Below are 15,126 nucleotides of genomic sequence, written 5' to 3' on the forward strand. Positions count from 1 at the left end.
TGGCCAGATACTGCTTCAGCTGTTGGAAAGCTTTCTCGCAATCCTCTGACCACTCGAACTTTTATTCCCTTTAAGGTTTCGTAAGAGGGGGAGACACTTATCCGTGGATCGCGAGATGAATCGGTTTAAGGCCGCGACTCGTCCGGTCAGCCTCTGGACTTCCGCTTGGTTCTCGGAGAGGCCATCTCTATCAGTGCGTTGATTTGTTTCGGATTGGCCTCATTCCGCGGAATGTTACGAGGTAACCGAGAAATTCTCCCGACGCCACGGCGAATCTGCATTTTTGATGGGTTGAGTTTCATGTTGTGTTGGTCAACCTCTCAGCATTCCTCTAGGTGGATCACGTGATCGCGTTCGTCGAGAGATTTACCAACATATCGTCGATTATACACCTCCATGGTTTTCCGAGTTGCTCGCAAACATTCGGTTGACGAGTCGCTGATACGTGGCGCCGGCGTTCTAAGACCGAAAGGCATTACTTTGTAGGCAATAGGTTCCTCGGTCGGTAATGAATGCTGCTCTTCTCGCGATCTTCGGGATTCATCATAATTTGATTGTAACCGGAGAACGCGTCCATGAACGATAGGAGTTGTTCCTGCGGTCGCCTCGACTAGACGGTCGATGTGCGGAAGCGGAAAACAATCCTTCGGCACGCTTTGTTGAGATCAGTAAAGTCAACGCATACTCGCCATTTCCCGTTCTTTTTCTTGACGACGACGATTTGGCGAGCCAGTCGGGATATCTACTTCTGTATTGATCCAACTTTGAGGAGTCTCTCGACTTCCTCATTGACCGCAGTTGCCCGTTCGGGGCCTAACTTTCGCTCTTTTGTTTTACGGGTTTGTGGGTTGGATCAATGTTGAGTTCGTGACATGTTATGTTAATGTCGATTCCCGGCATATCTTCCGCCGCCCAAGCGAACGTGTTAAGGTTCTTCTTGAGACATGCGATGAGTTCTGCTTTCAACGGATCCGAAGATTGGCTCCAATCTCTACGCACCGCTCTGGGTTGGTCTCATCGAGGCAGACCGAAATTACAGGTTCGCAAGTGGGTCACGTTTCCCTTCCAGGACCTCAGCTCTTTGCGATTGCCAGAAGATTTTGGAGGGTTCCTGCGATGCTGGTCGTGGGTTGCTTGCTTTTTGGTTTAGTTTCGGGCTCAGAGTTTTCCGTTTTTAACCCGGCGCGTCAAGCAGTGCGGTGCTTACGATCTCCTTGTATCGTTTCCCACTCCAGAGAGGGTCGGAAATTTGAGGCACAGATGGTAAGTCGAGGGGGATCACTCGCATGGAATTTAACGCACGGAGTCCCGACGATCGCGTTATATGCTGCTGGACGCGTCGACTACCAAAAATTCTGCCGTCTTTGTGACGCTCCCGGCTCTGACCGAAAGGTCGACCGAGCCGAGGGTCATTGTGATGTTTCCTGAGAGTCCGATTATCGGATTGGGATCGTCCGTGATAGCATTCAGGTCGATTCCCATTCTCTCGAGGGTGTTTTTATATATAATATTGTCGAGCATCCGGTGTCGACCAATATTCTCGCTACGTCAATGTCCTGGATCGTTAGTCTGATAACAGGAGTTCGTCAGTGAGGTTTGGCTTGATCAGCCGTTGCTCTGTCCCCGAATGACACGATGTTGCGGACAGGTGATGTGGCCATGCCGTTGTTACCAATCGTAGGTTTTGAGTAAGAGGATCCGACCCCCCCCCCTCCTTCTAGCGCCAAACTGTGGGAACCGAAATTCGCACTGTCGATTTTAGTAAGTAAATCGAAGGAAGAAAACTAAGTAAACCTAGCTTTCCCTGAAGGCTCGGATCTCTGCGATAACCAAACGAAAATGATAAAACAAGGCAACGTAGCGGAAAGATTGCACTAAGGCGTTTTATTAATAGATGGTACAATATTCTTCCGAAAAAAGGGAAGTAGAGAAACGCTGAAACAAAAAGCGACGGAAACAAAGGAGACAAAGCGTTATAAGCTTGTTCCGCTAGTCTAACCTCCTAAGTCCTAAGCTAGCTGGAATTCTCTAAGTCCCTAAGTTTCGGATTTGCTCTCTCTCTAGGATTTTTCGCTCTGCCTTTCTTCCTCTCCCCAAGCTCCTTTATATACTCCCTTCTTATGACGGTCTATTCTTCTTCTGGGCCGCAGGGCGGGCTTCTTTCCATTTTCGTCGGCCTCCACGCTTTTCGGGAAACTTGACATTTATCCTTCCGGCAATTTAACATTTATCTTTGTTATGTAAGATAAACGTAAATCGTCGTATCCATCTCAGATAATCGTAGACTGACTGTCTGATCGCGTTGGTCCCTTTCGGGTCGTCTTTAGGACTTCCGTTGTTTTCTACGATCTCTTTAGAAGTTCCTCGTTCATTCGTAGAGTTGAGACGAATGGGTTTTAAGATGACCATCGCTGTTTCGTACGAAGAATCTAAGATCTTCCTTCCCGTCGATGTCTTACGAGTTTTCCGAAATGTTTCCGATGGTTTCGCGAAGACTTAGGAAAGACTCGAAGTCACAGATTTCTGATTGCCGGGGACTAGGACTCGTGTACCGAAGAGCATCGACCGAAGACCCGAGCCAGCACGGGACTAGCCGCCCGGCGGCCACGGCCAACACGGGGCTAGCCGCCGGCGGCCACGGCCAACACGGGGCTAGCCGCCCGCGGCCACGGCGGCGCTGCCACGGGCGGGCGCTAGCCGCCGGCGGCCACGGCCAGCACACGGGCTAGCCGCCCGGGCCACGGCCACGGGCGCTAGCCGCCGGCGGCCACGGCCAGCACGGGGCTAGCCGCCCGGCGGCACGGCCAGCACGGGCTAGCCGCCCGGCGGCCCACGGCCAGCACGGCTAGCCGCCCGGCGGCCACGGCCAGCACGGGCGCTAGCCGCCCGGCCACGGCCAGCAACGGGGCTAGCCGCCCGGCGGCCACGGCCAGCACGGGCGCTAGCCGCCGGCGGCCACGGCCAGCACGGGGCTAGCCGCCCGGCGGCCACGGCCAGCGACGGGCGCGCTAGCCGCCGGCGGCCACGGCCAGCACGGGGGCTAGCCGCCCGCGGGGCTACGGCCAAGGCCTGGGTCGGCTGCTCGGTCCTTCGGTCTTTGGGTGCTCGTGTTCGTTTGTCGGAAGGTTTTTCGTATGACAAATAGACTTAGCCGTTGATTTCGAGATAACCGTTTTTGACCCCCAACACTAAGGCCATACATCAGTAAGTTTGTGGTTGTGTACTTTTGATGATATACCTGATCTATAGTCAGAGCTTATCGAGCATGTTTATCATGTAGAACAGGTGCTGAAGGCATTGAGGCAAAAGGGACTTTTATGCTAACTTAAAGAAGTGTGTGTTTTGTACTGGATCAATTGGTTTTCTTAGGTTTTGTTGTGAGTTCACAGGGACTGAAGTCGATGAGAAAAGATCAAGGCGATCCAAGACTGGCCAACTCCGACCACAATCGGCCATGTCCGCAGTTTTCATGGCTTGGCCAGCTTCTACCGACGGTTTGTCAAGGATTTCAGTACCATTGCTGCCCCAATGACATCTGTGATCAAGAAGAATGTATCCTTTACTTGGGGTCCTGCCCAAGAAGAGTCTTTTAACAGGCTTTTAAATATAGTTTGACTCATGCACCAGTCCTTACTCTGGCCTAACTTCGATAAAGGCCTTTGAGATTGAATGTGATGCATCAGGTACAGGCATAGGAGCTGTGCTTACTCAGGAGGCCGACCAGTAGCCTTCTTCAGTGAGAAATTGAGTGGAGCTGCCCTCAATTATCCCACCTACGACAAAGAGCTTTATGCTCTAGTGAGATCTCTTGAAACTTGGCAACATTATCTTTTGTCTAAAGAGTTTGTCATTCATACAGATCATGAGACTCTTAAGCACTTGAGAAGTCAGGACCACACTCAAGAAGAGGCACGCCAGATGGTTAGAGTTTGTGGAGACTTTCCCTTATGTGATTAAGTACAAAAAAGGCAAAGACAAATGTGGTGGCCGATGCACTGTCCCAGAGACACACTCTTATCTCCACCATGGAGGCTAAGATCATGGGTTTTGAGTATATTAAGGATTCTTATATTACTGACCTTGATTTCAAGAAGTTTTCAGGAAAACTACCAAGATGGCAGCCGGCCCATTTTACCAACAAGATGGCTTCTTGTTCAAGGAAAAGAAATTGTGTATTCCCCAAGGGTCCATGCGGGAATTGCTGGTTCGGGAGGCTGATATGATTCCCAGATCATGTCAAGAAGAACAAGGACCAACCAGCTGAAGAAGTATCCTTAGACCTTTCTAAAGGACCCATGACTCGTGCAAGATCAAAGAAGCTCAAGGAAGCTATGGAGGCTTAATCAGAAAGTCTTTGAAGAAAGAAAGTCTTGAAGGAAGCTTGATACTTCAAGACCCACTCATCACCATTCAAGTCATCATACCATCAAGCTGAGTATCATCTAGGCTAGCAAGAGAAGTGTGCTCTTTTCCTGTCTTAGTTTTTGTCCCATTGGGTTTTACTAAGATAGGTTTTTAACGAGGCCTTGTCTTGCTATTTCAAATCACCTAGCATGATACTCTCGGACCAGACTACATTATATCTTATTCTATCTTAGACTGTGCTTTTTATTTCGATTACACAAGTCAAAGGGAGCCTGTTCCTTTATGACTATTAGTTGTTTCCAAGACCTTGTGCATGTACAAGGCTCTCACTATATATTCTGGTCGAGCAAGTCTAATAAGATCATCATCTTTTAACCTAAAACCTTTCTCTTCTCTTATTGCTATCAACAAGAGTTCAAGAGTTATGGTGTGTCATATCCAGAGTCTAAGGACTTCTCCTTTAGTGTGTCATATCTAAAGTAGTAGTCTAGGAGTATCAAAGAGTCATCCGCATCTCTTTGTGTCACCAATCGCATCCACAAGCCTTGGAAGATTGAGTTTTGATTCATCTTTGCAAGGATCTATCCATATCATCCAGAGTTCATCCTAGGGTCGTGTTAAGTGGTATCAGAGCAGCTCTGGATAGGGAAGTTTCGATCTTTTGTTCTTTTCAAATAGAACCCTTCAACTTCTTTTGAATCCGTCAATTGATCTTTGTTATTTGTTGAGTTATTTCACTAGATCTGTTCGTTTTTAATACCTATTGTTGTTGTTTGAATCAAATCCTGATAGATCTAAGAAGTTTCATCATATTTGATCTTGATCTGTTTTCGTGTGATAAAAGTTATTAAGTATTGATCTTTTCAAATCGTGTTGCCTTAGATCGCAAGTTTTCCTTTTAATCAAAGTTGTTTCCTTTTAAAAAATTTCTTGAACATCTTACTTGTTTGATTGTTTCTTTGTCTCAGGTACCAATGGGAACGAGTCAGATGAGGAAGAAGAAACTTGTAAGAAAGAGTAAACTACTAAGGGAGGAGATGACAGAACAGTTGAAGCAAACTCTGATCACTACCGTGGCTGATATGATCAAGACTAGTATCACGGGTCTTCGTGATGAGATAAGACAAGAGCTAAGACAAGCTACTGGTCAGGGCCATAGTAATGAGTCTAGGAGAGACAGAAGAGGTCAGAGCCCACATAATCATCCTGAACCAAGGAGAGGTCGTAGAGAGCATGCTGAATCTCATGAAACAGATAACTACTATGAGCGTCACCGGTCTGAACTCAGTGGATCTTATTCATCCAGAGGTAGTAGGAGAAGGCAGAGGCGTGATCATGATGAAAGAAGGACTCAGAGAGATGAGTTCAATGGATTGAAGATCAAAATCCCTCCTTTTCATGGCAAGGTTGATACGGATGCTTACTTGGAGTGGGAGAAGAAGATTGAGCTAGTCTTCAATTGCAAACACTACAGCAGCGCTCAAAGGATCCAAATTGCAGCTACTGAGTTCCATGACTATGCTTTGAGTTGGTGGGATCAATTGGTAACTAGTAGGAGACTCAACCAAGAGTATCCAGTGGAATCTTGGCAAGAGATGAAGTCTCTTATGTGCAAGAGGTTTGTGCCTAACCATTACCACAGAGATCTACATCAGAAACTAAGAAGACTCACGCAAGGTTCCAAGACTGTTGAGGAGTATTATCAAGAGCTAGAGTTGTTGATGTTGAGAGCTAGTATTTCAGAGGACATAGAAGCTACTATGGCAAGATTCCTTGGAGGGCTAAACCGTGAGATACAAGACAATGTTGAGATGCAACACTATGTGGAGATAGAAGAGATGCTGCATAAGGCTATCTTGGTGGAACAGCAGCTTAAGAGAAAGGGTCACTCACGTGGTAGCTATGGTTCCACACGATTCCAACACTCAAAAGAAGAGAAGCCTAGTTTCCAAAAGGAGAACAAGCCTCAGCTTAAAGAAGAACCAAATCTGCTAGCATCTACAACAAGGATAAAAACAAGGTTGAAGAAACTAGTTCAAGAGCAAGAGATGTCAAGTGCTTTAAGTGTCAAGGTCGTGGTCACTATGCCAATGAATGTACCAACAAAAGGGTAATGATATTGCTTGATAATGGCGAGTTTGAATCTGAAGCTGGAAAAGAAGATCATACTAAGGATCAGTCTGAAGAAGAGTATGAAGAAGAGCCGGTTAATGGGAGGTTACTAGTGGCAAGAAGAAACCTTAGTCTTCAAACTATGACCGAAGAGCTTGAGCAAAGAGAGAACCTATTCTACACACGGTGCTTGGTACAAGGAAAGGTCTGCAGCCTCATAGTTGATGGTGGTAGTTGTGTCAATTTTGCGAGTGAAACCATGGTTCAAAATCTTGGATTAAAGGTTCAGAAACATCCAAAACCCTATAGACTCCAGTGGCTCAATGATGAGGGCGAGATGAGGGTGTCTGATCAGGTTCTAGTTCATTTATCCATTGGAAGATATGAGGATGAGATCTTGTGTGACATTTTGCCTATGGAAGCAAGTCACATACTGCTGGGAAGGCCTTGGCAATCTGATAGACGTGTAGTTCATGATGGCTTTACCAACAAGCACTCCTTTGAGTTTAAAGGCAGAAAGACAGTACTAGTGCCACTATCTCTAAAAGAAGTACATCAGGATCAGCTGCAGCTTCAAAAGAAAAAGGAGATTGATCTTAAACTGACTCAAACTAAGCAACACAACTTCTATGCCAAAACTGGTGATATCAAGAGATCTCTTCACTCTAATCAATCTATTTCTCTTATTCATCTACAAAGAATCTCTCTTGAATCTAACTGATTTTACACCGGTGTACCCGAGTAAGATGTTGTCTCTTTTGCAGGAATATGATGATGTGTTTCCAGATGATAGTCCTACAGGGTTGCCACCAATACGTGGGATTGAGCATCAGATTGACTTTGTACCTGGATCCACACTTCCTAACCGACCTGCTTACCAAACCAATCCAGTTGAAACCAAAGAGCTACAAAGACAAGTACATGAGTTGATGGAGAAGGGTAACATCCGTGAGAGCATGAGTCCTTGTGATGTACCTGTCTTACTTGTACCCAGAAGGATGGGAGCTGGCGCATGTGTGGTTGATTGTAGAGCAATTAAGAATATCACGGTGAGTATCGACACCATATTCCTAGACTTGATGATATGCTTGATGAATTGCATGGTTCTAGTATCTTTTCTAAAATTGATTTAAAGAGTGGCTATCATCAGATTAGGATGCAAGAAGGTGATGAATGGAAAAACTGCATTTAAAACTAAACATGGGTTGTATGAGTGGATAGTTATGCCATTCGGATAGACAAATGCACCTAGTACATTCATGAGGTTGATGAATCATGTGCTTAGATCATTCATAGGCTCATTTGTTGTAGTTTACTTTGATGACATCTGTCATGTCCCCGATCCTAGATAGGATCGGCCGGGATGGACCATGGTGCGAGGTGATGCACCAAATCAGGTCTAATGACCTAAGATAAGGCGTATCATGGTCCGGGAAGTGGGTTAAGGGTATCAGGAGGCTGAAACTTAACCAAGGCAAGGAAGGTTCAAGCTTAAGGAAGCTGGACAAGGGTTTAGATAGCTGGCCGGAGTGTGAAACAAGCTCGGGCAGCTAGGATGAAGTGTGAGGGAGCTCACAGTAGCTCACAAGAGTTCTGGTCAGCTCCAGTAGCTGGAGTGTTAGCTCACTCAGCTGGTGACACTGGTGGTCAGCTCATCTCAGCTTGGAGGAGTGTTATGAGTTGACATGGTGTGACCGGACCATGGGCGGTTATGGTCCGGTGAGATGGTGGTGCGGTCCGGATGGGACCAGATGGGTTTGGTGATGAAGTCAGGTGTTTGGCAAAGTGCCAAGGGTTAAAGATCGATGCCAGGGAGCAGTTGAGGGGCAGTTGAGAGGCGGTTGGACCGAACGGATGCGTTGGATCCATTTTCGCCCATTCGGCCAATCACTCCCACCCGTTCGCCCAAAGGCAGTTATCCACGCCTTTGTCTATAAATATAGACCTTGGGCATCGATATTTGTCATCAGACAAAGAGGGGAAACTCTGCCAAAATTGCCAGAGAATCCAAGAGAGAAAGAGACCGGCGGTTTTACTTGTTGGCCGTGTGAGTGCGGTGGTGATTTGTTCTTGACCGGCGACCAAGGAAGAGTTGTGAGAAGGAACCGTGTGAAGATGGATACAAGAGGAACCGAGAAGGCTAGTGGGAAGGATCAGAACCCATCGTCGGCCACTCCTAAGGTTAGTGATGCTAACCATTTACCATCGCCATGATCCATGGGTCCGGATGGATGGTCCGCATGGACCAAGTGATGTTGGTTGCATCCGTTCTCCCTTTTCTCTCATCCTATCTCTTTTATTTTATATCTTGAGGTTGTCCGTGGGTTTAAACTCATGGTCGGAACCTCAAGGCATGGATTGGTCAGTGTAATCTCTCCATGGCCTTGGTTGGGCATGTAAGATTGGATCTCTGACTTCCGGTTGAGGTTTGGGGATTCCGACTTCATATATCTCTTAATTGGGATTTATCATGAATTATCATGATGAGAGGATAATTTTATATCACTGAATAGAGGTGGTAAGTTATGGCCATGGGGGCGGGTCTAGGGTGAGATCGGTATGATCCGGACCTGTTCTGTGGATCTGACTTGACCATTCTCTTAGTTGTGAATTATCATGATTTATCATGATGTTTGTATAATTTTTAGAGGCCTATCCGAGTGGGTCAAGGTTTGGGACAGAAACTAGTTCTAAGGGACTTAACCATGCATTGCTAGACTTGTTGCTAGGATATCGGTTTGATTGTGTATTTGATGGTTTTTATATGATTGCAGGATCTGGTCAGGATCGTGGGAAAGCCAAGGAGCTGCGAAGACTCAAGCCAAGGATGGATGTGTGATGTGTGTTTAGATAGTATGGAACTTATGATAGCCTATTGTGCAAACTGATTGATATTACTACATTGTATGGATCACATGGTTTATATTAATAAAATGAATGTTTATCTTAGCTTCCGCATTGCATATGATTTGTATATGAACCTCAGATCACTTGAAAATGACTTAGAATTATTTGGACATAAACCGGCCAATTGCACTTAGATGTTTAGGTTAAGGCCGCGGATCAGTTGGGTCTTGAGATCCAGGTTCGGGTCTTACAAGTTGGTATCAGAGCATGCTTGATTCTAGGACTTGGGGGTTATGGTTTGATCATCACACATCCGGCTGGGGTCTCACAGTATAGGGCTTGATTTATTTTTGTCTTAGGAACTGTTTTGATGGATCATTGGTTAAGTGTTACTAACATTGATCTTGTGTGTTGTTTTTGATGTTCCTAAGGGTGGTAAGAGTCGGAGCAAGTCCAAGAGGGCTAAGGATGGAGCTGGAGCATCTGGCCAAGGTGGCGCGGATAGAGCCAATCCAAGTGTGGTGCTGCCCAATCCAAGCATTGGCATGGACAGTACAACTGGATTGCCTCTGGCTCGGATCACTCCGACTGAGGTTCAAGGAGGTCTAGTGGAACAGCAGCAAAAGGCGGCTGAGGAAACTAGGCAGCAGCTGGAGCAAGCTGAACTAGCTAGACAGCTGCAAGAGCAAGCTGAGGAAGCTGCAAGGCAGCTGCAAGATGACATGGAGGCTGAGGAAGAGTCCTCACATGCTGGTGATCAGGGCGGCCGAGGCATTGGTGCAGCCAATGGTGGAGCCAACCAAGGAAACCAGCTGGTGGAACCTACCATGAAGGAGGTGCTTGATGCAATCAGGTTCAAGGGTAGTCAGATGCTGGCTATGACCCAAGTGATCACTCCATTGGTGAATTCATCAGTGGGGCAAGCTCCACAAGTCCAGGTGGTGGTACCAGGAGCTGCTGGACAAGTTGCACCAGTTGATGAGGTGATTGAACTTGATCCGCCAGCTAGAAGATCTGGTAAGGTGGATTACCTGAAGGTGCTGGAGCACATATCTCGCCTAGGGACAAAGCACTTTGCTGGAAGTGCTGACCCTATGGAGGCGGATGAATGGAGGGACAGGCTGGCCCGGAACTTTAAGTCTACAAGGTGCCCTGAGGAGTACCAGAGAGACATAGCAGTGCACTTCCTGGAGGGAGATGCACACAACTAGTGGCTGTCTGTGGACAAGCGCACCAATGGATCTATTGAGAAGTTCTCTGACTTTGAGGTTGAGTTCAACCACAAGTACTTCCCAGCTGAAGCATGGGATCGTTTGGAGGCCAAGTTCTTGGACTTGACCCAAGGGCGTAGGTCAGTCAGGGAGTATGAAGAGGAGTTCAACCGGCTCAGGAAGTATGTGGGTAAGGAGTTGGAGGATGAGAAGGTTCAGGTCCGCAGGTTCATAAGAGGCCTTAGGGTCGAACTCCGGACCTACTGCTCAGTCCGTACCTTCCGTACTGTCTCTGAGTTGGTGGAACGCATGGCAATGCTGGAGACTAACCTTGCTGAGGAGGCCAGGCTCAAGACTAGGAGTCAGGCAAGTGGTACTGGTCATGCTGGTGACCGGAAGAGGAAGAGAGATTCAGGTGATGAGGGTAAGACCTCAGGTGGAAGGCCGGAGTGCCAAAAGTGTGGAAGGCGCCATGGTGGTGAGTGCTGGAGAGCTATGGGAGCTTGCACAAGGTGTGGCAAGATGGACCACTCAGTCCGGGACTGTCCTGGACCGGATCAGAGTCATGGTCAAGCGGCTGGTGGTGACTCTAGGACTTGTTTCCAGTGTGGGAAGGCCGGACACTTCCGAAAGGACTGTCCTAAGCTTCAGGCTGGATCAGGTAGGATGAAGTCTGAGGTTAGCAAGCCGGAACCAAGCCGTGGCCAGACATCTGCACCAAGGGTCTATGAGTTGTCTAAGGACACTGATGAGGCCAAGCCTTTCATGGCGATCACTGGTAATGATCTGATCTTATTCTTTTTAAATTTTTAGAAATGCATGATATGGAACCTATAATGGATTAGATGCTTAGATTGGGTTTCCTGTAGGGACCCTAAGTATTGGTGGTGTGGAAACACATGTACTTTTCGACACTGGAGCTACACATAGTTTTGTGAGTCCATGTTTGGTCGGAAAGGGTTTGTTCCAGATTGGGACGGGGATGATCCTGGCCTAGTGAGTGCGGCTGGAGGCCAATTGATGCCCTCATTAGGACGAGTGAAGGATATCCCAGTGGTGATCCAGGACAGGGTAATGCATGTGGATCTTGTTGTGGTCCAACTCAAGAATCATGAGGTGATCTTGGGTATGGACTGGCTTGGAAAGAATCGGGCCACCTTAGACTGTCACCGGGGGAGGGTGCTGTTTGAGAGTGGGTGTGGACCCCCGATCAGGTTCCAAGGTATTCGTCCAACCTCTGGATGCTTAGTGGTATCAGCAGTCCAAGCGGAAAGGATGCTTGAGCGGGGTTGTGAGGCTTATATTGCCACAATCACCACTATGGAGGTTGTTGGGGGTGGTAACCCGGACGGGATTCCGCTGGTCAGTGAGTTTGAGGATGTGTTTAGGTCTCCACAGGGCATTCCCCCTGATAGGTCAGACCCATTCATAATAGAACTGGAACCAGGGACGGCCCCAATGTCAAAAAGTCCCTACCGCATGGCTCCTGCTGAGATGGCCGAGCTAAAGAAACAACTAGAGGAGTTGTTGGATAAGGGTTTCATACGCCCTAGTGTGTCGTATTGGGGAGCACCAGTCCTCTTTGTGAAGAAGAAGGATGGTAGCTTTAGGCTGTGTATTGACTATCGAGGGCTTAATAGGGTTACTATCAAGAATAAGTACCCATTGCCTCGGATAGATGAGCTGTTGGATCAGCTTAAGGGAGCAAAGTGGTTCTCTAAGATTGACTTCGCTTCAGGGTATCATCAGATCCCAATTGAACCAAGTGATATAAAGAAGACTGCATTCAGAACCAGGTATGGCCACTATGAGTTTGTGGTTATGCCATTTGGTCTGACCAATGCACCAGCAGCATTCATGAAGATGATGAATGGTACCTTCCGAGACTTCTTGGATGAATTTGTAATCATCTTTATAGATGACATACTTGTATACTCCAAGAGCAAGGAGGATCATGAAAGGCATCTCCGGGCTGTGCTGGGGAGATTGAGAGAGCAGCAGCTCTTTGCTAAGTTAAGCAAGTGTAGCTTCTGGCAAAAGAGCATTGGCTTCCTTGGACACATTGTGTCAAGTGAAGGTGTGTCTGTTGATCCGGAGAAGGTCGTGGCCATAAAGGCATGGCCTCAGCCTAAGAATGCCACAGAAGTCAGGAGCTTCTTAGGGCTGGCCGGCTACTACAGGAAGTTTGTGAAGGGCTTTGCTAGCTTGGCACAGCCTATGACTCAGTTGACAGGAAAGGATGTTAAGTTTGTATGGTCAGAGGAGTGTGAGAGAAGTTTCTGTGCGCTTAAGGACATGCTTACTAGTGCACCAGTCCTTGTCCTGCCTGAGGAGGTCCAACCATATGTGGTGTACACAGACGCCTCCATAACTGGATTAGGATGTGTACTGACCCAACATGGGAAGGTCATTGCATACGCCTCAAGGCAATTGAGGAAGCATGAGGGTAATTACCCCACACATGATCTGGAGATGGCAGCTGTGGTGTTTGCCCTGAAGATTTGGAGATCATATCTTTATGGTGCCAAGGTTCAGATACTTACAGACCACAAGAGTCTGAAGTATATCTTCACTCAGCCTGAGTTGAACTTAAGGCAAAGGAGGTGGATGGAGTTTGTGGCAGATTATGATCTGGACATAACTTACTATCCAGGGAAGGCCAACCTAGTGGCTGATGCTTTGAGCCGGAGAAGGGCTGAGGTTTCAGCTGAAAAGGAGGCAGATATATTGGAAGTGGATCAGGCCGATCTCCTTAACACACTGGCTAGTGCTGATGAGCCATTGGGGTTAGAGGCAGTGGATCAGGCCGATCTCCTTACCAGGATTTGTGCAGCTCAGAAGCTGGATGAGAACCTTCAAAAGGTTGCTCTCAATGACAAGACTGAGTACCAAACCACAAGCAATGGTACCATCTTGGTTAATGGGAGGATAAGTGTTCCTAACAATAAGGAACTCAAGGAAGAGATTATGAGGCAAGCTCATAGATCTAAGTTCTCAGTACATCCGGGACTGAACAAGATGTACAGGGATTTGAAGAGGTATTACCATTGGGTGCGCATGAAGACTGATGTGGCCGAGTGGGTGGCAAAGTGTCCCATTTGCCAATTGGTCAAGGCAGAGCACCAAGTGCCCAGTGGACTACTCCAAAGCTTACCCATTCCGGAATGGAAGTGGGATCACATTACCATGGATTTTGTGACTGGTTTCCCTACGACCAGAAACAAGAAGGATGCTGTTTGGGTGGTGGTCGATAGGCTAACCAAGTCGGCTCACTTCTTGGCAATCAAGAAGGGGGATGGTGTGGATGAGATTGTGCAGATTTACATCAATGAAATAGTGAGATTTCATGGTGTACCTGAAAGCATTGTGTCGGATAGAGATCCGAGGTTCACATCCTTGTTTTCGCAAGCTTTCCAAAAGGCCTTAGGCACAAGAGTGCACATGAGCACAGCTTATCATCCTCAGACTGATGGTCAGTCAGAGAGGACAATCAAGACGTTGGAGGACATGCTAAGGGCCTGTGTTTTGGACTGGGGAGAGACCTGGGAGAAGCACTTGCCTTTGGTAGAGTTTGCTTACAACAATAGCTTCCATACAAGCATTGGTATGTCACCATATGAGGCTTTGTATGGGCGGCCATGCAGGACACCATTATGCTGGACCCAAGTGGGGGAGCGCAGCATGATTGGTCCTGAGATTGTGGAGGAGACCACAGAGAAGATCAAGTTTGTCAAGGAGAAGATGAAGGAGGCTCAGGATAGACAAAAGAGCTATGCGGACAAGAGGAGGAAGCATCTTGAGTTTGAGGTTGGTGACCTAGTGTATCTCAAGATGATTACCTTCAGAGGCAGGACCAGGTTTCTGGAAGAAGGAAACTGGATCCTAGGTACTTGGGTCCATTCAGGATCACAGAGAGAGTGGGCGCAGTGGCATACAAGTTGGATTTGCCATCAGCAATGGATGCATACCACAATGTGTTCCATGTGTCCCAGCTAAGGAAATGCCTATCCGAACAGGATGTGGTGTTGCCTGAGATTCCCAAAGATCTTGGTAAGAACCTAACCTTAGAGACAAGGCCGGTTCGAATCATAGATAGGGCAGAGAAGGCAACAAGGAAGAAGACAGTACCTATGATCAAGGTAGTGTGGGAGAGTAATGGCAAGGACATAATCACTTGGGAAACCGAGGCAAGAATGAAGGCTGAGTATCCTGAGTGGTATGATCAGTATGTAAGTGAAGATTCACTTGGTCTGGATTCGAGGACGAATCCCTATCAAGTGGGGGAGACTTGTCATGTCCCCGATCCTAGATAGGATCGGCCGGATGGACCATGGTGCGAGGTGATGCACCAAATCAGGTCTAATGACCTAAGATAAGGCGTATCATGGTCCGGGAAGTGGGTTAAGGGTATCAGGAGGCTGAAACTTAACCAAGGCAAGGAAGGTTCAAGCTTAAGGAAGCTGGACAAGGGTTTAGATAGCTGGCCGGAGTGTGAAACAAGCTCGGGCAGCTAGGATGAAGTGTGAGGGAGCTCACAGTAGCTCACAAGAGTTCTGGTCAGCTCCAGTAGCTGGAGTGTTAGCTCACTCAG

At 47.4% G+C, this 15,126-nt stretch overlaps 1 protein-coding gene across 1 annotated transcript; it reads left to right on the forward strand.

Moving 5' to 3' along the window:
* Positions 1–6,478: 6,478 nt before the first annotated feature.
* Positions 6,479–14,764, forward strand: LOC108815746 (uncharacterized; the record flags this gene model as incomplete). The annotated part of the gene is given in 8 exon segments (XM_056999460.1): positions 6,479–7,118; positions 7,177–7,526; positions 9,756–10,177; positions 11,048–11,213; positions 11,625–13,397; positions 13,554–13,901; positions 14,274–14,403; positions 14,406–14,764. Coding segments are annotated over 8 exon segments (4,188 nt in total), but the record flags the coding sequence as incomplete, so codon positions are not given.
* Between the last annotated feature and the right edge of the window lie 362 nt (positions 14,765–15,126).

The sequence above is a fragment of the Raphanus sativus genome, unplaced genomic scaffold (assembly GCF_000801105.2).
Source record: "Raphanus sativus cultivar WK10039 unplaced genomic scaffold, ASM80110v3 Scaffold1833, whole genome shotgun sequence".
Classification (NCBI taxonomy): domain Eukaryota; kingdom Viridiplantae; phylum Streptophyta; class Magnoliopsida; order Brassicales; family Brassicaceae; genus Raphanus; species Raphanus sativus.